Source organism: Trichechus manatus, unplaced genomic scaffold (genome assembly GCF_000243295.1).
Source record: "Trichechus manatus latirostris isolate Lorelei unplaced genomic scaffold, TriManLat1.0 scaffold00088, whole genome shotgun sequence".
NCBI classification, from domain to species: domain Eukaryota; kingdom Metazoa; phylum Chordata; class Mammalia; order Sirenia; family Trichechidae; genus Trichechus; species Trichechus manatus.
In genome coordinates this window covers 8470703-8496974 of record NW_004444024.1, presented here as the reverse complement: position 1 = coordinate 8496974, position 26272 = coordinate 8470703, and the positions used below count along the sequence as shown (strand labels likewise).

At 43.2% G+C, this 26272-nt stretch overlaps 1 protein-coding gene across 1 annotated transcript in view; it reads left to right on the top strand.

Annotated features, from left to right (window-relative positions):
* Positions 1-26272, top strand: part of TENM4 (teneurin transmembrane protein 4) — a 435533-nt gene that overhangs the window by 358484 nt on the left and 50777 nt on the right. Inside the window, exons 16-21 of the mRNA XM_004382006.3 lie at positions 2255-2374; positions 7769-8030; positions 13185-13452; positions 19378-19521; positions 22213-22462; positions 24904-24924. Coding sequence (XP_004382063.1) covers positions 2255-2374; positions 7769-8030; positions 13185-13452; positions 19378-19521; positions 22213-22462; positions 24904-24924 — 1065 coding nt within the window. The remainder of the gene's footprint in view (positions 1-2254; positions 2375-7768; positions 8031-13184; positions 13453-19377; positions 19522-22212; positions 22463-24903; positions 24925-26272) is intronic.

Sequence of the window (26272 nt, the reverse complement as noted above, 5' to 3'; positions counted from 1 at the left end):
CCAAGCAGCGCTGATTTAGTGTTTCCCAATTATCAGGAAATCCCCAAAGAGAGATAAATCAGAGGAGGCTGCCCCACATGTGTATGAGGGGCAGCAGCCAGGGCAGCCCCAAAAAGGAAACCATCCCCAGAGGGCTGCTTATTGTCCAGGCAGAATCTGAAGGCACATGTATCAGGAGAAGGCTGGATAGTAGCCAGAACCAGGAGATGAGATCTGTTAGTAATTCTCTAGAAGGACAAAGTTCCAGCAATAAGAAATTCAATTTTCCTCCATTAAAGAAAGCATCTCTCAGTACCATCTGAATACAATTGCTGGAATAAATCTTTCCCATTAGCAGACAGATAATTTCACATAAATATATTGGGAGACCTTCAGAGCAGGACTGAGAGTCTTTGCTGAGCCTCACCCGCTTAACTTGTTTGCCGTGTAATTGCATTTAGACCAAGGGCCTCGGAAGGAAACCACTGACTGAATTAGCATTAACCAGATTGTGTGTAGTGAGGTGAGGTGGGGCAGGTTGGGGGTGAGGAGCTTGGTGCATTGTGGGTAGTTGTTCTTGCCTTCTGAAAGGACAAGCTGACACTGGTGAGACCAGCTGCTTACAAGCCTGGTGTTAATTGCTTTTCTCGTCAAACAGGGAAAAGTTTATCACTCTAGGAAGGTAGAAATGTGGATACCTAATAAAGCAAGGGCTAAGTTAGAGATCTTTTTTATGAAAGCCCATGGGCTCATCGGTAGCTCTTCCCTGGGCGAGAAGGATAAATGCTGTCTGAACCAAGGTGAATGGAGAAAGTTGTCTGGCTAGCAGAGCCTACATTTTCACTTCAGATTTGTCCTGTCTCCCCATTGTCCCCATCCCTTAGGGCTTTGACGCCTGTGATCTCCTTCATGTTCACCCACTGCCAGTGATAAACAGACTCATCTAGAGCACTGGATCCAGAGTCATGAGGCCCCTATTCAAGGTCTGGTTCTGCCACTACCTGTATGTGTGACTTTGATAATATAACCTCTCTGAACCCCCGTTTCTTCTTTTGAAAATGAGAGGGTTCCACTAACTCAGTGAGTTTCCAACTGACTTCTCCAGAGACTAAGATTCCACAGAGTTGCCTTCAGAATCACCCCAAGGGGAGAAAGGGTCCCCACCTCTACATCATCTAGAACAGATCTTGTTTTTATTTGTTTTCCATTTTAGAGTCTTTATAAAATGTCATCTGCTAAAAGGTTATGTTTATGAAATATGTCATTATAGATTATCTTTAATTGTCCTTACTTATTCCCTCAACCCACCATTTTTTAACAATGACCTAGTACTTGTTAGGCATAGTTATGTACAGTGGAAAGAAGAAAAAACCTTGGCCCTAGTCTCAAAGAGCTCACAATCTAGTGGAGAAGTAAAATATGTATGGTGCAGTAGGGTGTCGTGGTGTTGATATTAGGTTTGGGGGACAGAGTGATTAATTCTGATTAGGGGCATCAAGAAAAGCTTCAGGGAAGAGACGTCATTTGCATCTTGGTCTCACAGGATGAGAATGTTGGGAGAAGGGTACAAGAATGTCATTCTAGGTAGATAGAAGAACATCGCACAGGCACAGAGGCTTTAAACAACATTAGCCTGGCACGTTTGGGGAAAACAGATGGCTTGTTGTCTAGAACACAGAGGGAAAGCAAAAGGGAGAATATAGAGTGGGGATATTGGGAGAGGTGACAGGTTCCAGAACCCACTGTTCTGCCCTTCTCCTGCCTCTAATGCCAGATGAGATGAAGTACCCTCTACCGTGTTCACTTTCTTATATATTCACTTCCAGTGAAACTGTTAGTGACAGTAATAACCACTGCCATTTATGGAGCTTACCCTGTGCTAGGATGAAAAAAGAAGTGCTCAAAGAGCCAGTTCGGAGAGCTAGAAAATGGCAGAGCTGGGATTTGAACCCAGGTCACCTGACTCCAAAATCCACACATATAACCACACTCTACTACCCTCTGGGATCAGCTTTATCTCTTTGTCTTTAACCAGGTGTGAAATACTTGAAAACACCTCCTAATAGTAGTTCTCCCAAGGGAACACTGATGCCTTAATTTGAGGCAATATGTAAACAAGAAGGTTATCGTTTATCTTGAGTGAACATTATGAGCCCCTGGATGCCAGATATGTTCGCATGACCTGCCTTCTGTCTTCTGATCTCCAGGGGTTCTCTGCCAGCCAGGCTCTGAGCATGAAAGGTAGATCATGTTATCCTCTCTTCTCTTTCCACAGGCACGCATGTGTCATTCGTGGTCAAGTGATGACATCAGATGGGACCCCGCTGGTTGGCGTGAACATCAGTTTCGTCAATAACCCTCTCTTTGGGTACACGATCAGCAGGCAAGATGGCAGGTAGGAGACCTTTTGTGGACCTGAGACAGTGAAGGCTGTGCTCTTCTGGCCTCCCTGCTCTCATGGCCTTGCTGCTGGAATAGCAACATGGAAAAGGGATGGGTCTTGGATTCAGAGGACCTGAATTCAAATGTTGACCTCTGCAGCTCACTAGCTGTATGACCTTTTATCTGACTCTGGCCTAAATCCCTTTGACTATAGATTAAGCTGTTTCTTCTCATTTGGTTCGCAGAGTAAGCATAGGGTACCTTGTACATATTATCCTGCTCCATGGCTTATGATATAAAATACAGTCACATGGACCGCTTTCTACAGAGCAGACTGCTCCAGATGTCTTAGCCATTCCTGTTGTGTGGTTTCCATCCTGCAACCACGTAGGTCTGTGAAAGCGACTATCAGCCTGCTATTAGGTGATGACAGAATTCTGATGTTTAAATTCATCAGAGAAATATCAATAGAATGATGAAAAGCTCTCCTTTTTGCTAGCTATGTGTCCTTAAGCAAATCTCCTCATTTCTTTAAGCCTCAATTTATTCATCTATTAAATTGTGCTAATATTCTCTCTCACAATTGATTGTGATAACCAGATGATATGATGGATGGGGAAGCACCTTCACCTAGCAGGTGTTTAATAACTCTCAGTTACCTGTCCTACTCTGAGTATTTCTAGTGTCTGGCACATTGTAAGTATACAATAAATACTAGCTGTTTATATTAAAGTGGCAGATTATTCAATGATGAGAAGGTAATGGTTGCAGCAGGCAATGAGAACATTTTGGAGAAAAGGGTAAGAGAAGAGTGGAATATTTAAGCTGTCAGTGGTGACAAGTCCTCTATTTTTAATAAAATCAGGTGGTGACAGTCCATCTGGCTAAGTGTGGGCCCATAAGGTTGATTTTCACTCCATGTTGGAAATTATGCTCCAGGCTGATTGATTTTAGCACCTCTTTAATCCAATATCAGATGTGAACATGGCCCGGCCAAGGTGATAATGAAGTAGAGGCTCATCTGTTTGTAGACATGTGTGCCTCTTAGACAGGGCTGGCAAGTTTTGCATGGGGAGCACCCTCCTTTCCCCTCCTCTCACACCATGTGAATGGGGAAGGGCCCAGCCAGAAGAGACTGGTGGCCGGCCGGCCCTTGGGGATAATCTCGCCTGGCCAGTCCACTACTCCCTGCCCTGCACACACTCCTTCCCAGGGAGCACCTCAGTGCAGACTTCCACTACAGCATGAAGGAATCTCCCTCATTATGCTCTATCTTTTCTACCTTCAAGTTCTGGGCTGCCTGCTTTATGGAAATGGCAGATGTGAGCATCATAGGCTACAGGTACTCTGACTACCTTATTTCCTGCTGCAAAACAGTCATCAAAAAAGAGCCACCCCCCCTTTTTTTTGCCATTAAACTTACCACTCACCCATGTGAGATAGCAAACCATTACTCCTCGAGCCCTGCTCAGCTTGGTTAGGGTGAATCCATAAAACACACCAGAGTCTTGTATGTCCCTTGAGAAAAGTTCATTGTCTAAAACATCCAGGCTTTGATTTCTCCTGTTTGTGCTACCCCTACAATTTCTGCTGCTCCTTAAGAGCATGGGGAATCCTTGGAGGTACATATCAGCCATGTTTCCTACATCAACTTCCTAAATTATGACATAGTAGCCAGAATTTGCTCAAGTTGGAGCTTGAGTTTCAGAACAATTCATACCAATGCACTATGAGGCTTAAATTTTCTTCTCAACTAGACATAGCTTAATGTATAAGAAAGGCAATACTTGTTCTCTTAGTGGTTGAAGATCCCTGTTTGTTATATGTGAATGGGTAGCATCTTGCCCACTTCGCTCCCCATCTTCCCTGACTCACCTTTTTTTCTTACTTTCATACCCCAGGAGAAACTGTAAGCCTGCATATATAGTCTGGAGATAACAGTATATGTAAGTGGGCTACAAGTTTAGGGACTGTGTCTAACCCATCTTTGTATTCCTCATTCTCCATTGCAGACACCGTGATACTTGGCCTCATCAAGCATCCCATACTCCCACCCCTACCCTGTCACACACACACACACACACACATGCACGCACACACGCACACACAGACACACACACTTGCTGAAATACCCCTCCTTAAGTCTCAACAGGCTCATAAATAGAAAACAGTAGCAGAAAAGTGAGCCAAAGAGATCCTTAAAAAGATGGAAAATAGAAGTCATGAAGAAAAATTAAAAGAATAGCAGACAAGAGAAGCAGTTTGGGCTCACTGAATTAAAAAATGGGATTATACAGAGCATGCTGCCCAGGGAATGTGTGGGGCACTGTGCTTTTCCCATTCATTATCCCATCTATCTAATTAATAACCCTGCCAAATGATTAGAATCACCAACTTCATTTTATCAATGAGGAAATGGAAGCTCAGAGAAGTGAAGTAACTCACCAGTGGAGTATGTAGCAGTGCTCAGACTGGGCCTAAGCTTTTTGGGCTTCACCTGAGAACCAGGCCTCCCGTTGGGGGTCAGAGTCACATTCATATCCACAGCAAGGTTTCCCCTCCAGATGAGTAGGCCTGGCCCCAGCCCATTAAATCCCAGCTCTTGGCAAGGCCAGCTGACCTCAGCTTGCTCACAGCCTTGAGAATGTCTTCATGTTTGTGTCCGTCTGTCCACACACTCAGCCTGTCATGAAGGGAGCCTATAAAGCAGACCAAAATTCTGTTTGACAGTCCTATCGAGTGTTCTGTCAAAAAAAAAAATTCTGTCAAAGCACAGATGCTGGTCAGCTCTGTAACAGAAAAGTTGTTCTCTGGGTATTTCCCCAAACCATGGATATTCTCCTGCAAAGCCAAAACCTGACCTCTTCGTTCAAAATAAACAACTTCCCTGGTGTTTGTCTATCAATACTTATGGAAGAATGGTGAGGCCCAACTCCCTCTACCAAATCACAGGCCCTGAATGGGCTGAATGAGGAGCAGACAAAGCAGGTGAAGAGTTCCTGCAAAGGACAGGAGGAAGGAGTCAGGCTTTGGAGCTTGGGAACCCAAAGCTGGGGATGCCATCTTGTAGGAGCAAAATTTGGCACCAGGACAGGAAGATTCATTGCAAAATCCTTGCAGTTTTACTAGAGGAGGGAAAAGTAAGCTGGAGCAATAGGCCTCATCCCACAAGATGGGTTTATCAGGGATAAAGCTGAGGGCCTGCATCAGGATCTCCAAAACCAACTGCACAGGTGAAAGTTGGGTTGACTTGCAGTAACAGCCAAAGTAAGAAGAGACTTAGAGGGACTAGTGGGCAGTCAGTTCAGAAGACATTAGCAGTGTCCTTCTTGGGTTGATTCTCTAAACTTTTAACTCTCAAGCACTCGGCTAGGTCCTGGGAAGACTGAGAGGAATCAGACAATATCCCTGTGCCAGAGAGCTAAGTGAGTCATTATGGTGCAATGTGATGTGGGCTATAAAAGGAAGTGTATATGGTGCGATGGGAACCCAGGGGAAGGAGCTACAATTCTGACTGGGTCAGGCTGTGATGAGGAGGTGAAGTGTGAGTTTGATAGTTAGGAGGAGATTTCCATCCAGAAAAGCAAAATGAGGACAGGCCTTAAAAATGCACCCTAAAAGTAATAGCTAAAAGGATTTTTGCCAAAGAGGCAGCTCAGCCAGTGAGTGACAGGTGGACAGAATCACTGTTTCCAAGACCTGAAGGACTGTCAAAGGGCAGAGGGAACAAACTAGTTTGAAGTCATCCCAGTAGATAGAACCAGGTCCTAGGAGTAAGGAAATAGAAGAAGAGGGACCCAGGTTCAAGTCCAAAAATAAGCTGTCTAACCTTCAGAGCTAACCAAAAATGAGACAGTCCTCTGTGTAGCAAGCTCCTCATTACTGGAGGTGTGCAAGTAGGAACTGAATGGCTACTTGATAGTGATTCTGTAGAAGGGACTAAAGCATCAAATTGGGGGAGAGGATTAAATCAGATGACTGCTGAATTTCCTTCCAACAGTTCAACTGTCACTTGATTTTAAACTTTCTGGTTTGTTTAGGGTTTTTTGAGGGGGAGGAGAAGGAGAACACAAAATTCTGGTCTGAGATTTTGTTGCACACTGAACATAAGATCTCAAATAGCAGCCAAGCACTCTAGCTGACCTGGCCTGCAGGATTAGTTACATACCTTGGTTTACACCTGAGCATCCTTTATCATTGTCTATAATGATAACTCATCTGGCCTCTGAGCATGTGACTGTGGATCACACAGATGAGGCTCTCTGTAGGGCTGGGCATGCAAATATTGGTGTGTACAAACAAATTCCTCAGAATTTCCAAGGCTTGGATGGGCAAGTGCCTTGCTAGGTTTGTCTGCAGGTGATGGGAGTTAGGATACGAGAACCAAAAACAGAACTGTCAGTCAAGTTACTGGCTGGGTCCTTTTTGGGCACAAGATATTTTAGGGTAAGGCAAGGAAGACTCTGTCTATACAGTCCCTGCAAGCCTGAAACTCACTTTACAAGAGAGGCCTGATGGTGTGTCATCTAGGATGGGATGGGACCTCAAGACCCCATCACACAGCAGACTAATTTGGTGTGGTTTCAGAGACAGAAGTAGGACTAGGAAGGCAGGTTGCTGCTCAGGAGACCTTCCTACCATCCTCAGAGGCTGAAGAGCAAAGGCTGGATGAACAGCTCTGTCTGATGCTGTCACAGTTATCTCCTGTCAGCTGGAGGGTGGGACCCAGAGTCTTCTGGTTCCCCTTTGCCTTCTAAGAGACTGTGATTCTAATTGTGCCCGTCTCTAAACTGCTTAGCTATTGTATAATGCCAAAGGCCTTTGTTGAGTAATCATAATCAGAGTTAAAATTGCTATGGAGTCATAGAATCTTAGTGACTTAAGAAGAATTCATTTGAACCTTTGCGTTTTAGAGATGAAAAAATTGAGGGTCTTAGAAGTTTAGTGATTGACCCAAGATCATGCAGTAGTTCAAGACAAAGCCAGAACTAGGCCTAAGCTTCCTACACCCAGATCAGGGCTCCTTCTCCCTTATTTGGCTGACTTTTCACTGGGCTTCAGCTCTAACACAGTTAAGAGGCCGTAAGTACTAGGAGCACCACAGCAGAAGATTTCTCTGCTGACCTAACAAATGGCTCTCCATAGCAGTGTTTATTAATTTTGCATCAGCAAATTCTCTAAGGTGAATCATTTTACAATAAATGCTTTCTGGAATCTCTGTCACTGTGTGCAGCTGCAGTCAAGTTTATAGGTTTTAGAGTCTCCCTCAACAAGTCCTCAGACCCTTTGGTGTAATTTTCTCTCCTTTCTCTGTTTCTCTTTTTCCTCTTCCTCCTCCTCCTCCTTTGTTTCCTGCGTTTTCTGCTCCCTTTTCTCCTCTCCTTCTCAACCCTCCCCTCCCAAACAGCTTTGACTTGGTCACAAATGGCGGCATCTCCATCATCCTGCGGTTCGAGCGGGCACCTTTCATCACACAGGAGCATACCCTGTGGCTGCCGTGGGATCGCTTCTTTGTCATGGAAACCATCATCATGCGACATGAGGAGAATGAGATTCCCAGCTGTGACCTGAGCAACTTCGCCCGCCCCAACCCTGTTGTCTCTCCATCCCCGCTGACGTCCTTCGCCAGTTCCTGTGCAGAGAAAGGCCCCATCGTTCCAGAAATTCAGGTACTCAGCTGTCTTCATTGCATTTCTCCATGTATTTTGTTTCATTTGGGGATGGAGATTGATCTCAGAGACGGATGAAGAAGAAGAAGCACTTCTGTGGGGCCCAGGTCAGACCCCATCACCCCACCACACAGAATCCAGCTGCCAAACCCCACTGCAGTCATGCGTGGTGTCAGGACATGAGGGCCACCCTTCTTACACACTTAAGACACGGGAGCACCAGTAAACTGCCTGGCACACACTGGCATATAATCAACGTCTTCCCTTTCCACTCTGCCATCCAATTCCCCTCCACTTTCCTTTCCCCAGCTACCAGTGTCTCCTCTTTCTCATTACTTCTGTTAAAAATATTTATTATGTTGGGTTCCAAGAGTTCCTGGGTGGCGCAGACAGTTAAGTGTGTGACTGTTAGACGAAAGATTGGCAGTCTGGACTCTTCCAAGGCTCCTCGGAAGACAGGCTTGGCAATCTGTTTCTGAACATCACAGCCTTGAAAACTCTATGGAGCAGTTCTAGTCGGCACACATGGGGTTGCCATGAGTCAGAATCGACTCGATGGCAGCTAACACCAAAAAAACCAAAAAACCAAACTCATTGCCATCAAGCTGATTCCAGCTCATAGCGACCCTATAGGACAGTGTAGAACCACCCCGTAGTGTTGCCAGGGAGCAGCTGGTGGATTTGAACTGCTGACCTTTTGGTTAGCAGCCAAGCTCTTAACCACTGCGCCACCAGAGCTCCAAATAACAGAGTAGAACTGCCCCATAGGGTTTCCAAGGAGCGGCTGGTGGATTCAAACTGCCAACCTTTTGGTTAGCAGCCGTAGCTCTTAACCACTGGGCCACCAGGGCTCCACGAACTAATAATAATATACACTTAAAATAAATTGAGACATTATTATGATAGGTCCTACTGAGAGGAATAAGCCAGAGGCTCCCAAATAGTGAGCATTCTAATAAAGATTAAGTGAGAAAATATATATGAGGTGCTTAGTACAATGTCTGGCACATAGTAAGTAGTCAATAAATTTTAGCTATTATTAGTAATATTATTTTACACATGCTGCCTTCATGCCAATTAAGGATTGCTTTGGCTCAAATCTATACTCACAGTGGTTTACTTAATTATCATTAAAGGGAAGCAATTGAAAAAGATGCATTTTAATCTGATGGAAATCAAGATAGATTCTTTGCCTAGGTGAGTTTCTTCCTCCATTCCCAACCCTGTTTCTAATGGCAGAAACGAAGGCCTGGGGAAGAGGAGAGATGTCAGTGCAGAAACCCAAGGAGAAGCCCAGACATCTCCCTGCCTAATGAGAACTCTGGTGATGTGCATGTTAATGGATTGCCAGAGTCAGTGGAGCAGGGAGCTTATATATTTATGTGTGTATATTTCATGCCTGGCTAAGCAAACACATTTCTCGTGTGTTCCCTGTTGAGTCGCTTCAGACGACAGCCCACGAGAGCGAAATACAACCATTTTGAAATTCTCGTTGCACCCATCGGTTGAAACCTCACTCATTTTCAGAGATTCAGCGCTTGTCTCCTGTCTCAGCTACCAGGCTGACCTTTTTTATGAAACGGTTGTCAGTAGAGACGCAGCTTGTTGGAGAGAAGCAATTTGTTACTCAGCTCCAGCTAAACAGTTTTTCCAGGAGCAGGGGCTTTGGAACAAGTGAGGTTAAAGGTTCCACCCTCTTTACAGTGCTCCCTAGGCTGGGTGGCTACAAGTGCAATTGGGTCACAAGGCTTGCTTATTACCAGATTCACGAAACACATAAAAACAAGCTCGTGGGTTTTCCCAGTCCTCACATTGCTTAGCCTTTGCAAGTAATGGGAGACGTAAATTTAAAAGGGTACATTAAAAAGGTAAATATTTATGAGCGCATCAGGATGGCACTTCCCTGCCTGTGGTTCACCAGGGCACAAAGCCCTGCTTTGCCTGGAACTTGTAAGCTGTAACTTAGAAAGATTGCTTTGATTTAAACCCAATCCCTAAAATGGCTCTGTTCAGGAGAGTGAGACACAGGTGGGAGTGGGGTTCACACCCATCTATGAAATGGAAGAAGGAAAAAGGCTTTCTTTATACAGGCCTAGTTCCTCTGTGAACACAGGGTAGAATAATCATTGTCCTTTTAATGGCTATGTTAGCCTCTGATCCACTTAACGTTCCCTTCTTGAAACAGAGCCCAGAGCATCAAGCTGATAAAAGTTCTCTGCTTTTTCCACATGCCTGAGTATCCTGACATTAATTTAAAATTTCCATCTTGGAAATGAGCCCATTGCACCCAGTAGATAAAGTACTGCCTTTCCCACTGTTACGTTTATCTCACATGGTACTGGAGCCGGGGACCCAGAGTGCACACAAACGCCATACAGTCAATTCAACATCTTTTTATGGATGAGCTGGGGGCTTTCGTTCCAGGTCCTTGGCAGGCTGTGCTCTCGACTCTGCATAATTATTTGTTTTGTCAACATCTCATAAGCTTTGTTTACTTTCCTGGAAAGGAAATCCATTTGAAACAGATCTTTAGGAAAGTTTTGAGAGAGAAACAATTCTTGCTTACGTAGATGTTCACATTAGTCTCAGAAAAAAGTCTTTCTTCATAGCACCCGGTACTGCCAGCACCACCCCACCATCAGCACCATCACTACCACCTGGGGACATTTTTTAGTATCTGTTATGTGCCAGACACTTTATATATGTGACCTGATTCAGTCCTCACAAAGAGCCCTGGTGGCGCAAAAGTTAAGCGCTCGGCTACTAACTCAAAGTTTGGTGGTTCAAACCCACCCAGAGGCTTCAGGGGAGAAAGTCCCGGTGATCTGCTCCTGTAAGGATTACAGCCTAGGAAACCCTATGAGGCAGTTCTATTCATGTCACATGCGGTCACTGTGAGTCAAAAATCAACTCAACAGTATCTAACAACAACAACATTCAGTCCTCACAGTAGTCAAGTGAGGAAACTGAAACTCAAAAACTACATGAGCTTTCTAGGATGACACAGCTGGTAAGTGAGAGGCTACATTATGCCAGATCGTTTACATGCATTTTCTTATACACTCTCCCAATAATGTAACAAGACAAGTATTATCATCCCTGTTGTACAGAAGAGGAAACTGAGGTAGGTTCAGCAAGATGAAGTGACTCACCCAGGGTTGTACCACAAAGGAGTTGGCCCTGGAAGCCAGGTCTTCCTTCTCCCCGCTCCCTTTTCTCCCTTCTTTTTTTTCCTTTCTCCTCCTCCTTCTCTTCACGCTCTACTTCCCCCTCTTCTTTCTCCTCTTTTTCCTCCTGTGAGGATTGAGTAAGGTCATATATATGAACCCTTGTGCCCTGCTGGCGGGAATGTAGAATGGCACAACCACTGTGGAAAACAATATAGCACTTCCTTAAAAAGCTAGAAATAGAAATACCAAATGATCCAGCAATCCCACTCCTAGGAATATATCCTAGAGAAATAAGAGCCATCACACAAATAGACATATGCACACCCATTGCGGCATTATTCACAATAGCAAAAAGATGGAAACAGCCTAAGTGCCAATCAGCAGATGAATGGATAAACAAATCATGGTACATACACACAATGGAATACTACCCAACAATAAAAAACAATGATGAACCTGTGAAACATCTCACAACATGGATGAATCTGGAGGCCATTATGCTGAGTGAAATATGTCAATCACAAAAGGACAAATACAGTATGAGACCACTGTTACAAAAACTCAGTAAAAAATTTACACACAGAAAGAAACAATCTATGATAGTTACAAAGGAGGGGAGGGTTGGGGAAATCACTTAACTAGATGGTAAAGAAGTGTTACTTTGGTGAAGGGAAAGACAGTACACAACATAGGGGAAATCAGCACAACTTGACCAAGGCAAAGTCTTAGAAGTTCCCTGGACACATCCAAACACCTTGAGGGATGAGTTGCTGGGGCTGGGGCCTGGGGAACATGGTCTCGGGGACAGCTAGGTCAATTGGCATAACATAGTTCATAAAGAAAATGTTCTACATCCTACTTTGGTGAGTAGCCTCCGGGGTCTTAAAAGCTTGCAAACATCCATCTAAGATACATCTATTGGTCTCATCCCATCTGGAGCAAAGGAGAATGAAGAAAACCAAAGCACAAGGAAAATATTAGTCCAAAGGACTAATGGATCACACGAACCACAGCCTCCACCAGCCTGAGCCCAAAAGAACTAGATGGTACCCAGCTGCTGTCACCAGCCACTCTGACAGGGATCACAAGAGAGGGTCCTGGACAGAGTGGGAGAAAAATGTAGAACGAAATTCAAATTTGCAAAAAAAGACCAGACTTCTTGGTCTGATAGAGACTGGAGGAACCCTGGAGACTCTGGCCCCCAGACACCCTGCTAACTCAGAACTGAAGCCATTCCCGAAGTCCACCTTTCAGCCAAAGTTTAGACAAGCCTATAAAACAAAAGTAACACACGTGAAAAACATGCTTTTAAGTTCAGTCAAGTATATGAAACCAAATGGGCAACATGTGCCCAAAAGCAAAGACGAAAAGGTAGGAAGGGACAGGAAAAATGCACGATGGACACAGAGAACCTGGTGGGGAAGGGGGGAGCGTTGACATATCGCAGGGATTACAACGAGTGTCACAAAACAATTTGTGTATGAATTGTTGAATGAGAAACTAATTTGCTCTGTAAACTTTCACCTAAAGCACAATTTTAAAAAATTCCTAACACATACATTGTTGTTGGTGGTGCCAACTCATAGCAACCCCATATGACAGCATAAAAGTGCCTTGTAGGGTTTTCTTGGCTGTAATCTTTAGGGAAGAAGATAGCCAGGTCTTTCTCCCTCAGAGCAGTTGGTGGGGTTCGAACCACCAACCTTTCAGTTATCAGCTGAGCGCTTAACCTCTGCCCTACCAAGACTCCAAACATAATAGGTGCTGATGGTGGGGTTGGTGCTGGAAGTATTGCGTACTATGAAGAATGACTTTTTTTCTGAGACTAACGTGCACATCTGCTTAAGCAAGAAGAATTGTTCCTCTCTCAATTCTTCATCTCCTTCTGCTTCCTCTTTTACTTCTTGAACATCCAGAGATCATGGGGCTGTGGCCACTGGTGATTTAATGACTCATTTGCTGTGGATCTGTCTGTGCTCTCTAGGCTTTGCAGGAGGAAATCACTATCTCTGGTTGCAAGATGAGGCTGAGCTACCTGAGCAGCCGTACCCCTGGCTACAAATCTGTCCTGAGGATCAGCCTCACCCACCCTACCATCCCGTTCAACCTCATGAAGGTCCACCTCATGGTGGCGGTTGAGGGTCGCCTCTTCAGGAAGTGGTTTGCTGCTGCTCCAGACCTGTCCTATTATTTCATCTGGGACAAGACAGATGTCTACAACCAGAAGGTGTTTGGGCTCTCAGAAGCCTTCGGTAAGTGGCCCAGCCTCGGCACTCAGTGCCATCCTCAGAGAGAGAGCAGCACTTGGTGATGGTTGGTGGAGAGGGGGCGGACTTTTTCCCTGGTTTCCTTCTCTTCCCTTCCTCTTCTCAGATCAAAAACAACTAAGGCTTAGTTGGCCCTTAAGACCCCTCAGTGACCATTCATGACCTAAAAATTTATTCAAAGAGCTAAATAATGACCATTAAAAAAGGTCACCAAAAAATAGGTTTTCAAACAAAAATTTGCATATGAATGTCCATAGCAGCACTACTCAAAATAGCCAAAAGGTGGAAACAACTCCAATGATCATCAGCTGATGAATAAAAACCTATTGCCATCAAGTCAATTCCGGCTAATAGCAAACCTATAGGTCAGAGTAGAGCTGCCCCATAGGGTTTCCACGGGGTGGCTGGTGGATTCCAGCTGCTAGACCTTTTGATTAGCAGCTGAACGCTTAACCACTACCCCATCAGGGCTCCTCAACAGATAAACAAAATGTGGCATATCCATACAATGGAATATTATTTGGCCGTAAAAAGGAATGAAGCACTGATTCATGCTACAACATGGATCAAATTGAAAACATGCTAAGTGAAAGAAGCCAGACAAAAAAAGACATATACAGTATGATTCCACTTGTGTGAAAAATCCAGAACAGACAAATCCACAGAGATAGAAAGCAGATTAGTGTTTGCCAGGAGCTGAGGATCGAGGGCGGGAGTGGGGAGTGACTGCTTAATGGGTATGGAGTTTCATTTTGGAGTGATGAAAATATTTTGCAACTAGATAGAAATGATGGTTGTACAACATCGTGAATGTACTAAATGGCAGTGCATTGTACAGTTTAAAATGGTTAATATGATGAATATTAGGTTATGTGAATTTAACCTCAGTTTAAAAAAAAAAATTGAAAAACCCAAATGGTCCCTGAAAAGCAATGTGGTGGTATGTGATAGATTAGAAAAGACTAGATGCCACAGATAAAACCACGTCAGCATTGCCCTGTGCTCCCCACAGACATTGTGGCTGAACTTACCCGTTAAAATATGGGGACCTAGAACTGCTAGAGCTCCTGGGTTTCTTCAGTTTTATTGAGGTGTAAGAATTAAATTCTTCCTTTCATCAACAATGCTTCTTGGCCTTTTTACCTTATTTCAAACCAGAGAAGTTGTGGTTTTGTTGTTAGGTGCCATCAGCTTGGTTCCAATACACAGCAACCCTATGTACAAAAGAACAAAACACTGCCCAGTCCTGTGCCATTCTCACAATCATTGCTGTGTTTGAGCCCACTGTTGCAGCCACTGTGTCAATCCATCTTGTTGAGAGTGTTCCTCTTTTTCACTGACCCTCTACTTTAACAAGTGTGATGTCCTTCTCCAGAGACTGTTCCCTTCTGATAACATGTCCAGAGTACATGAGACTAAGTCTCGCCATCCTCGCTTCTAAGGAGCCTTCTGGCTGTACTTCTTCCAAGACAGATCTGTTCCTTCTTCTGGCAGTCCATGGTATATTCAACATTCTTCGCCAACACCGTAATTCAAAGGCATCAATTCTTCGGTCTTCTTTATTCATTGTCCAGCGTTCACATGCATATGAAGCAGTTGAAAATACCATGGCTTGGGTCAGGCCTACCTTAGTCCTCAAAGTGACATCATTGCTCTTTAACATTTTAAAGAGGTCTTTTGCAGCAGATTTGCCCAATGCAATACATCATTTGATTTCTTGACTGCTGCTTCCATGGGTGTTAATTATGGCCAAGTAAAATGAAATCCTTGGCAACTTCAGTCTTTTCTCAGTTTATCATGATGTTGCTTATTGGTCCAGTTGTGAGGGTTTTTGTTTTCTCTGTGTTGCGATGTAATCCCTACTGAAGGCTATAGTCTCTGATCTTCAAGTCATCTTGACTTTCTGCAAGCAAGGTTGTGTCATCTGCATATTGCAGGTTGTTGATGAGTCTTCCTCCAATCCTGAGCCCTGTTCTTCTTCATATAGTCCAGCTTCTTGGATTATTTGCTCAGCCTACAGATTGAGTAAATATGGTAAAATGATACAACCCTGATGCACACCTTTCCTGATTTTAAACCACGCGGTCTCCCCTTGTTCTGTTCAAACGACTGCCTCTTGGTCTGTGTACAGGTTCTGCATGAGCACAATTAAGTGTTCTAGAATTCCCATTCTTTGCAATGTTATCCATACTTTCTTATGATCCACACAGTCAAATGCCTTTGCACAGTCAATAAAACACAGGTAAACATCTTTCTGGTATTCTCTGCTTTCAGCCAAGATTCATCTGACATCAGCAATGATATCCTTCATTCCATGTCCTCTTCTGAATCTGGCTTGAATTTCTGGCAAATCCCTGTTGATGTACTGCTACAACTGTTTTTGAATTATCTTCAGCAAAATTTTACTTGTTGTGATAGTACAGATATTGTTCGATAATTTCCGTATTCTATGGGATCACCTTTCTTTGGAATGGGCAAAAATATGAATCTCTTCCAGTTGGTTGTCCAGGTAGCTATCTTCCAAATTTCTTCACATAGATAAGTCAGCGCTTCCAATATTGCAGCCATCTGTTGAAACATCTCAATTGGTATTTCATCAGTTCCTGCAGCCTTGTTTTTCACCAATGCCTTCAGTACAGCTTGGACTTCTTTCTTCGATACTGTTAGTTCTTGATCATATGCTACCTCCTGAAATGGTTGAACATTGACCAACTCTGTTTGGTACAGTGACTCTGTATATTCCTTCCATCTTTTTTTTGATGCTTCCTGGGTCATTTAATATTTTGCCCCTAGAATCCTTCAATATTGTAACTCGAGGCTTGAATTTTTTCTTCAGTTCTTTCAGCTTGGGAAATGCCGAGCGTGTTCTTCCCTTTTGGTTTTCTAACTCCAGGTCTTTGCACATTTCATTAATACTATAATTTGTCTTCTCCAGCAGCTCTTTGAAATCTTCCATTCAGCTCTTTTACTTCATCATTCCTTCCATTTGCTTTAGCTACTCTACGTTCAAGAGCAGTTTCAGAGTCTCTTGTGTCATCTATTTTGGTCTTTCATTTTTTCCTATCTTTTTAATGACTTTTTGCTTTCATCATGTGTGATGTCCTTGATGTCATTCCACAACTCATCTGTTCTTCGGTCATTACTATTCAGTGTATCAAATCTGTTCTTGAGATGGTCTCTTAATTCGAGTGGGATATACTCAAGGTCGTACTTTGGCTCTTGGTGACTTGTTTTAATTTTCTTCAGGTTCAAGTTGAACTTACATATGAGTGATTGATGGTCTATTCCACAGTTGGACCCTGGCCTTGTCTAACAGATGATACTGAGCTTCTCCATCATCTCTTTCCACAGATGTAGTCGATTTGATTCCTGTGTATCCCATCAGGCAAGGTCCATGTGTTTAGTCACCATTTATTTTGTTGAAAAAAGGTATTTGCAATGAATAAGTTCTTGGTCTTGCAAAATTCTATCATATGATCCCAGCATCATCCAATCAGCAGTAATTATCAATGCATCTTGATCAGACAGCAGAAGTTGGTAAAAATCTTCAATTTTTTCATCTTTGGCATAGTGGTTGGTGCATAAATTTGAATAATAGTTGTATAAAGTGTTCTTCCTTGTAGGTGTGTGGATATTATCCTATAACTGACATCATTGTACTTCGGGATAGATCTTGAAATGTCCTTTTTGACAATGAATGGGACACCATTCGTCTTCAATCTGTCATTCCCTGCATAGTGGACCATATGCTTGCCTGATTCAGAATGTCCAATACCAGTCCATTTCAGTTCATTAATGCCTAGGATATCGATATTTATGTTCCAGTGCATTTTTGATGACTTCCAATTTTTCTAGATTCATACTTCATACATTCCATGTTCCAATTACTAATGGATATTTGCAGCTGTTTCTTCTCATTTTAAATTGTACCACCACAGCAAATGAAAGTCCCAAAAGCTTTACTCCATCCATATCATTAAGGTCGACTCTACTTTGAGGAGGCAGCTTTTCCCCACTCATATTTTGGGTGCCTTCCAACCTGAGGGGCTCATCTTCTGGCACTATATCAGACAATGTTCTGCTGCTATTCATAAGGTTTTCACTGGCCAATTTTTTTTAGAAGTAGATTGCTAGTTCCTTCCTCCCAGTCTGTTTTAGTCTGGAAGCTCTGCTGAAACCTGTCCACCATGGATCACCCAGTGGCATAGCTTCCATCCTCGTAGCAACATGCAAGCCACCACAATACAACAAACTGACAGACGAGTGGCTAAGAGTAACATGTCAGAAAATCCCTTCCCATCTGGAACTCTACTACAATTTTGTTCCCTTTCTAGATTCAGCAAGAGACAGACTGAGGAAATGTGGCAGGGGGTGAGGGGGACGTTTTGTGAAAAAGAAAAGAATGTCCACTGAACACGTGCTCTAGGTGACTTGCTCCCCAGTACATTATCTCAGTTAATCCTCACAACCACCCTGAGAGTCAAGAGTTGTTTCCCCACACTCTTCATGAGGATCTGAGGCCCAGAGAGATGAGGTGACTTCCCAAGGATACCCAGCTAGGAAGGAGCAGAGCTGGATTTATGCCAGATCTTCTCTATGGGTTTGTATCCCCACAGTACCCAGCGATGGCATTTTGGGAGCAAAGTTGCCATCTTCTTACTGTCCATGATCCCTTCTGTAGATCAAACCACTCCATCACCTCAAAAAAAGAAGAAGCCTTATAACCTCTTCAGATGAAATGAGCACACTGATGTCCAGTAATGAGTTAAAGAGGGAAGTGTCTCCACAGTGAGACTTCAAGGGCTGAAGCTAACTTTTCCAAGATCACAGATAACTGGGGGAGACATGGTGGCTGCTAATGGGTCTTATGGTCACAAGGACATCTTCCTCACATTCCCCGACTTCCATAGGTGGTCAGCAATCTTTTATGGCACTTAAAAGTAACTTTAATAGGCTGCTCAGTTGTTAATTCTTGTCTTGAGCATATGGTAGGATATTGCTCACTGGACCATAGTACCTGCACAGAAAGATACTTTGAAGGGATAGCATTCCTATCTCTGCTTGTTCTTTCCATAAGTCAATTACAGGTCTGTATAAATCCCAGTCTCAGGCCGCTGCCATATTTAGCTTTTTAAGGAGGTCTTGATTTATGAAATAAAGTGAAACCAGGAGATTTTCAGACTTTGAGACTTCAAAGTAATTTCTGGCTTTAAAACTACCCTAAACTGAGCTCCTTTTCTATGTATTCGTTATAAATTATTTTAGATTTTTTCTTTATAAAATATTTAAATATTAAACAATAAAAATTTGAAAAATGGACAAAAAAGTAATACATGTGCCTAGATCAAATATAACCACCTGTTAACATTTTATTTTCTATTTTTATACATAGTTTTTTTAAAAAACACAGATATAATATTATATATAACCAGTCTTTTCAACATAGCATTATTCCATATACCTTTTGCATGTCACCATATGGTCTTCATAACTATAATGTCCATTCTTGGAGTGGATATACTTTGGTTTGCTTAACTTCTCACCTCTTTTGAACCTTTAGATTACTTCCAAGTTTCCACTATTATAAATAATGCTGCAGTAAATACTTCGTTTGTTCATCAAATATTTTCCATACTAAAGATTATTTCCCTAGAATAAATTCACCTGGGCCCTTTCTAAGTATTTAGTACATTATTTTAACATTTTTAATAAATACAGTCCAAAAAAAAAAAAAGATATTAAGGCTTGGCCTCTGTGTATTAGTGTTTCACATAAGTCTGTTTCCCACTTAAAAAGACAATCCCCTTTTTCCTCTGCCACAAAAGACAAGCAGGGGGGCCTTGCTTGCAAGACTAAAGGCCAAAGAGGAGACTGCTAACCTCTGTGTTTTGCTGCTTTTGTTACCTACAGTTTCTGTGGGTTATGAGTATGAATCCTGCCCAGATCTGATCCTGTGGGAAAAAAGAACTGCAGTGCTGCAGGGCTATGAAATTGATGCTTCCAAGCTTGGAGGATGGAGCCTGGACAAACATCATGCCCTCAACATCCAAAGTGGTGAGTGGATTAATAGAATTCCTTGAACAGCCTGGGGGTGTGACTTGTGCACAGCCAAAAAGAAACACACACTTCAAATTACATAGGCCTGTATGTGATCAGTCCGTCAGTCAGAAGGGTCAGTCAACAAACGTTCTTGGGTGCCAGCTCTATGCCTGTCACTGTGAAAGGCACCAGAGATACAGAAGTGAAAGGCCTCCAGAGGTCGCACTGTGATCAGAGACAAACCTACTAGGCAATTCCAGTGCTGTGGCATGGACAGTGCATTCGCAGAAGGAAGCATGGGATCTGTGAGGGCGCAGAAGAGGAGCACCTCACTCAGCATGTTGGCTCAGGCAAGGCAGCCGTTGGCGAGAACTCCCAAACTGAATCTCCAAGAGCCCAGAGGATTAGCCCAGTGTATCAAGTAGGAAGAGCACTCTAGGCCAAGATTAAAGCATGTGCCAAAGTGCTGAAGCCTGAAAGAGAAGAGTAATTGGAGAGAGAGTTCATCATGGCTTGAGCAAAGGGTGAAATAAAGGGGACAGCAAAAGCTGAAGCCAGAGGCTTGGGCAGCTGGCACACAGGGTAAGAGCGTTAAGACTTTCAGCTTCATCTAGAGGCAAACACTGGTCATTGAAAGGTTTAAAACATGCAAGTGACACATCAGATTTTCATTTTAGGTGGCTCCCTCTGACCATGTCCCAGGATGGGACAGCTAAACATGGTAACAATGTCAAACATTGCCCACTTAATCTATAAGTACAATGAAATTCCTATCAAAGCTGCAGCATGTTTGGGAGAAATTAACAAAATAATTCTAAAATTTATGCTAGAAGAAAGATTTATAAATCTCTAAGACAGTCTTGAAAATAAGAGCAAAGAGGGACTCACCAGATACTATGATATCTTAGAAAAACCGTAATATCTAACCCTGCATGGTGCTGGCACAGGAACAGATAGACATGGGACAATACAAGGAGTTCAGAAACTGACTTCTGAATATTAATTAGGACTAGGTTTGGCCATGAGGGTCAGAAAAGCCAAAATAACAGAGTCGTAAACAAAATAAGTTTGTTTCTCAATCACCTATAAGTCTGGAGGTTGATGATGCAGGGCTGGTTTAACACTCTGCAGGGTCAGAGACCCAGGTTCCTCCTCATTGCTCCACGTGGGGGGTCTCCATCCCCAAGTTCATGGTGCAAGGTGACTGCTTCAGTTCTAGCCTTCACATGCACTTTCTAGCCAGCAAGAAAGAGGAAAAGGAGGAAAAAAAAGCTCCTTTCATTATAAAGACACAGCAGTTGCCCACACTACTTCCATTTACATGTCATGGGCCAGAACTTAATCACATCCCCGTATGTAGTTGGGGAATGTAGTCTGTTCCAGGTAGTCATGTGCCCAGCTGAACATCAGGTTCTATAACTACAGAAGAAGGAAGTGATGGATAGGATGGGTATCAGTGGGTAACTACACATTTCTGCTATGCACCATGTGTATATAGGAACCTGGTATATGACAGAGAATGGTTAGGTTTTTTAGAAATTGGTATTGGGAAGTTTGGCTCAGTGTGTGGAGAAAAAAAATTAAGTCCCCACTTTCCATTGTACGTAAAATAAATAAAGTGTGATTAAAGATCTAAATGTGAAAGATAACACTAAAGTTAATAGAAGAAAATACAGGAGATCTTTATGGTCCAGGGAGGGATTTCCTAAAACCTAAAAAACACAAACTTTAAAGGGGAAAAAAATGAATGATAAGACAACATAAAAATGAAAGATATCTATTCAATGAAGGACAGCTTCTACAAAGCTAAAGGTGACAGCCTGGGAGAAGAGTCTTGTAGCATATAAAAACCAAAAGCTCACTCAGGCTTCAGTATGGAGAAGGGACTGGAAGGGGTAAGGTGGGAGGCAGGGAGTCCAATTAGGAAGCTGTGGTAATAATTCAGGAGAGAAAAAGATGATCAGGGCCTGAAAAGAGACATATAGATATGGGATGAAGCTTACAAACTATTGCAGTCAACCCCTTCATTTTGTTAGTGGAGGCCCAAGGGCAGTTAAAGCAGTTGAAGAAACCCAGGCAAGATCCAAGATGAGGCCATTTTAGCAAAACTAGGTTTAAAAAAACAAAAATACAGATCTCTTGGCTGTCCCTTGGTGAGAAGAGACTGAATTTCACTTATTTCAATAACTGTGTATTGGTATCTACTCTGTCTCAGTCATGTTCTGTGCTGGGCACTGAGGATACAGAAAGGGAAAAGGCATGATCTCCACACAGTTGAAGTGATATCGGCCTAAAAAGAAAAGCAAATAAGTGTAATAAAGAATTCATGCTCTAATAGAGACATGGACTAAGTACATGATATGTACAACCTATTTGAGGGGCAATGTTGCTTAATGGTTAAGGGCCTAGACTCTGAAGCTCTCCCACTCTCCATTGCGTGACCTAACCTGATCCCTGTCTATTAAAATAGGCATAATAATAGCACCTCTTTTACAGAGTTATTGTGGTAATTAAATCAGTAAAACAGGATGACCTGTTCAGGACACTCTGGGTTTCATATGAAGGTGGGCACAGCCTTGAGAGATGAGTCTGGAAATGGTAGGCAGAAATCTCATATGCCTTGCAAAATCAAGGTGACTCTGCTCAACTGCAGGAGATGAGACCCATTTCCTGCTCCGTAGATGAATTTATTCTTCTTTCTCCCAGGCATCCTGCACAAAGGGAATGGGGAGAACCAGTTTGTGTCCCAGCAGCCACCTGTCATTGGGAGCATCATGGGCAATGGACGCCGGAGAAGCATCTCCTGCCCCAGCTGCAACGGCCTTGCTGATGGCAACAAACTTCTGGCCCCTGTGGCCCTCACATGTGGCTCTGATGGTAGCCTCTATGTCGGTGATTTCAACTACATTCGAAGGATCTTCCCCTCTGGGAACGTCACCAACATCCTGGAGTTGAGGTATGTAAGGCACTGCCTTCCTCACAGTTCCTAATACTGTCCCTTTGTCATCCTATGGACCCAGCTGGCATTACCCACTGGACCCAGAGAAGTGGGACAGGACAGAGCCTCACCTGCCAGACTCTGGGACATTTCACTTCCCACTTCAGAAGCTAAACCAAAAGCATGGGCTCTGGGGAAGCAGGTACTGCTTCCCACAGGACACTGCAATGAAAACCAAGTTACTCTTGGGACAGGGAGATGTCCTTGCCATTTAGATGATGTGACAGCAGCCAGAAATTAGACTCCTTGGAAGCCACTGAATCTTCTTTTTTTTTTTTTTTTTGTTAGCACCAAACTGATTGGAGTTAGTCATATGAATCTTTTCCTAAGGACAGGGGTAGCATAAAGGACAAGACCCCATGGAAGTGTTATCATATTTGGCCTTGTTACTTAACATTTGTTAACTGTGGTAAGCCCTACTGAGATTAGGCCTACGGGCTAAAATTAGGCCATGCCTCTCTGATCCTAAGATGCTGCAGAGCAGCTGCATCAGCCTTTTATTTCTTTCCCATCCTGACCATGAGTGATTAGAGCACGGCCATACCTATAGCTCAGGGAAGGGCCTGACATGTTGGATTTTCTCTGTCCCTAAGCCAGGTCTCATTAGAACCAGAGCACTGTCATGGGGCTGGGGTTATGGAAAAACTGTGTTTTAGAGATAGGGGAACTCTACTCTTCCTTTCAGGAGAAATTGCACTAAGTTCCTCACAACTATTTTAGGGACTGGGATCCGAAGTCTCCTCATTGGAGGTCCGTGTGAGCAGAGCAGGCCCTTGAGCTGGAAAGCCTTCCTCCAAAGTGGGCAGGGGAAAAGGAGACTCATTTTTGTTGGGCTCCTACTATTTGCCAAGTATAACAGTTCTGTGAGGTGTTTATTATCAGGGCTTTGAATCCCTGCTGATAATTTGAATTTCTAACAAGTTCTCAGGTGATGCTAATGCTGCTGGTTAGGGACCAATTCTGAGAACCAGTAGTAGAGCAGTAGTTCTCAAAATTTATTATACATAAGAATCATCTGGGGATCTTGTTAAACTGTAGATTCTGATTCAGTATATCTGGGGTGGAAATGCAAATTCTCAGCAGGGGTTTGAACCAAAATGAACCGGTTCAAAGCCCTATTTATTATTATCCCCTTTGATAAATGAGAAAAAGGAGGCCCAGAGAATTTAAAGAACCTTCCCAAGATTCAGCTTTCAAAATGGCAAACCCATATCCAAATACCAAATTCACAGCTCTGCCTTGCCAAGGAATTGTCACCTGGCCCTATGAGAGCCACTCTTCCTTAAGTGCCTCCTGAAAGAATCTCAACCTGTAGTGTACATGTGAATGGAGGGCAAGGCTTGCTGACTGACCAACAGTCATCATGGCCCCAAAAAGAAGAGTGTTAGTATTCACCCATGTGCACAGGGACAAATGAGGGAGAGGTCTTTGTCCGTGAGAAGAATCAGAAGCTCACATGTTGCGGGCCCATAGGAAATCAGCTATCAGGTTCATTGAGACCTGGGCCACCAATGGAATATTCCCTACCTTTCTTCTCTCTCTTATAAGTTTGACTGGTACAGACATCTGTCGAAGTGGAAGGAACCCTTGAGTGTATTTGTTTCAGTCAGCTGCTCATATTATCTTTCCATCTCCTGTAATATGATGTCCTATACGTGGGCTAGGAGGTCAGCTCACCTTGTCAGAGAAGATGGGCAGCTTTGGACAAGCCACTTAACCTCTCTGGGCCTCCATTTTCATGTCTTTCAAATAAGAGATCCCATTTTCTCTGCTTATTGGGGACAGCATGTGAGACAGTGAGTAGGCAAGGGGGGACTGAATGAAATTTTGAAAGAAAAAAAATATATTGATATCTTTTCCCTTTGATATATTTCCTTACAGTCTTTTTTTCCCTAGTCCTATTTCTCTGTGTCACCCACTCCCTTCTAATTATAGTATATCTCTAATTCTGTATCCTATTGTGAGTGGCTCTTGGTGGGCTACCCAAGTTTTAGTTAACTCTTTGTAGGGCAGTGTGTATGTAGACAGACACAGAGAGTATTGATCATATGTATCTCTAGGTAACTGCCTCTGTACAGTGAAGAGAATCTATTCTTCCAATCCCTGTCTTAGTCCTTGTTGCAGCAGAATAGCTCAACCTAGTCCTCTTCCCCCAAAGTCAGCAGTAGTGGTGTAGGTGAAACCATGCCTCTTCTGTGATATGTAGCTGCTTGTAAGTGAGCTCACTGACAAGTAATAGCCAATATAAAATATATCAGTGTCATAGCTGCTAAGTCTTTATTTATTATAGTATTGTACGTACCATTGCTGTCAAGTTTTCAGGCTGCTAATAATGCTTCTAACCCCACTGCTAACACCTCATTCTTTCTTCTATTCCCTGCTCTCCTGTCTTCTGTCAGAAATAAAGATTTCAGACATAGGTAAGCCAACCAGCGGAGAATTTCCCGTCTTTCCCCTGCCTTGTTGCATGTCGTATGGTAAGCTGCATGTGTCAATTTCAGATGGGTCAATGGAAAATGGATCCTGTGTAATGGGAACTGATTTGGGGTAATCAGTTGGAAGGAAAGGAAGTTATTAATAATGGTGAAGGTGGGTGGTGAGAGCCTGAACTCCCTTTATCTGTAACAAAGTGAGACAGTTACACTTTGGTAGTCTGCAGACATGACAGACTAAAATAATAGGCCAAAAAATAAAATTTTTTTTAAACCATAAGCCTCGGCATAGTAATTGAACACTATAATCTCCTTGTCCTCAGAATAAATGAGGGCATCATCCTAACTGTGTGGAGTCCCTTTGATGCTCATGATGGGAAGTCCTGAGAACATCCCGCTCAGGCTAAAATCTAGAAGAAGACAAGTTCCAGATCTGCACTTCTCTGGGCATTCAGGTGCCTCAGCTTTGGTGGCTGGATGTCAGATGACCTCTTGTTTGCAACAAGGACAGAGTAGGAGAGGACGTTCCCACCTCAGGGACTACGTGAAGAGAGCAATCCCTCAGCAGGTGCTTTGTCACAGAGTAGCTCTGTCATGTAGGCTCACATTGACACTGCAGCAGGAAAGAGTGGGCCTAGCCAGAAACAGAGGGAAATGTCAGCCTGTCGGTGTCACCTGTCATCTGACTCCTGCGTAAGAGTCACCTCCGAGTTCCCCAGCCTCACACACATTTGGGTGATATGAAAAGTAGCCACCACAGAGGCGGCTCTCGTTTAGATCAAGGTGACATATGGGGCATATGCTAAGCTGGGATAAAAGAAAGTCTTGTGATGGTGGAAAGAGTCAAACCCCAAATCCAATAATGATTATATCTATATAGCAAAAAAAAAAAACCATTGCCATCAAGTCGATTCCAACTCAAGTGACCCTACAGGACATAGAACTACCCCAAAGGGTGTCCAGGGAGCAGCTGGTGGATTCGAACTGCAGACCTTTTGGTTAGCAGCCAAACTCTTAACGACCGTACTACCAGGGCTCCTATATTAAACCAAAAAAAACCCAAACCCATTGCCATCAAGTTGATTCTGACAAAAGCAACCCTATAGGACAGAGTAGAACCACCCCATAGGGTTTCTAAGGAGCAACTGATGGATTCAAACTGCTGACCTTTTGGTTAGCAGCCGTAGCTCTTAACTACTGCACCACCGGGGCTATAATTAATGTAATAGTCACATACTATTTTCAGTTAATAATGATTAACATGTATAGAGCATTTTCCATGTAGCAGAGAGGGGGTTAACCAATTTCTATGAATTAAAACATTTCATTCCCAAAA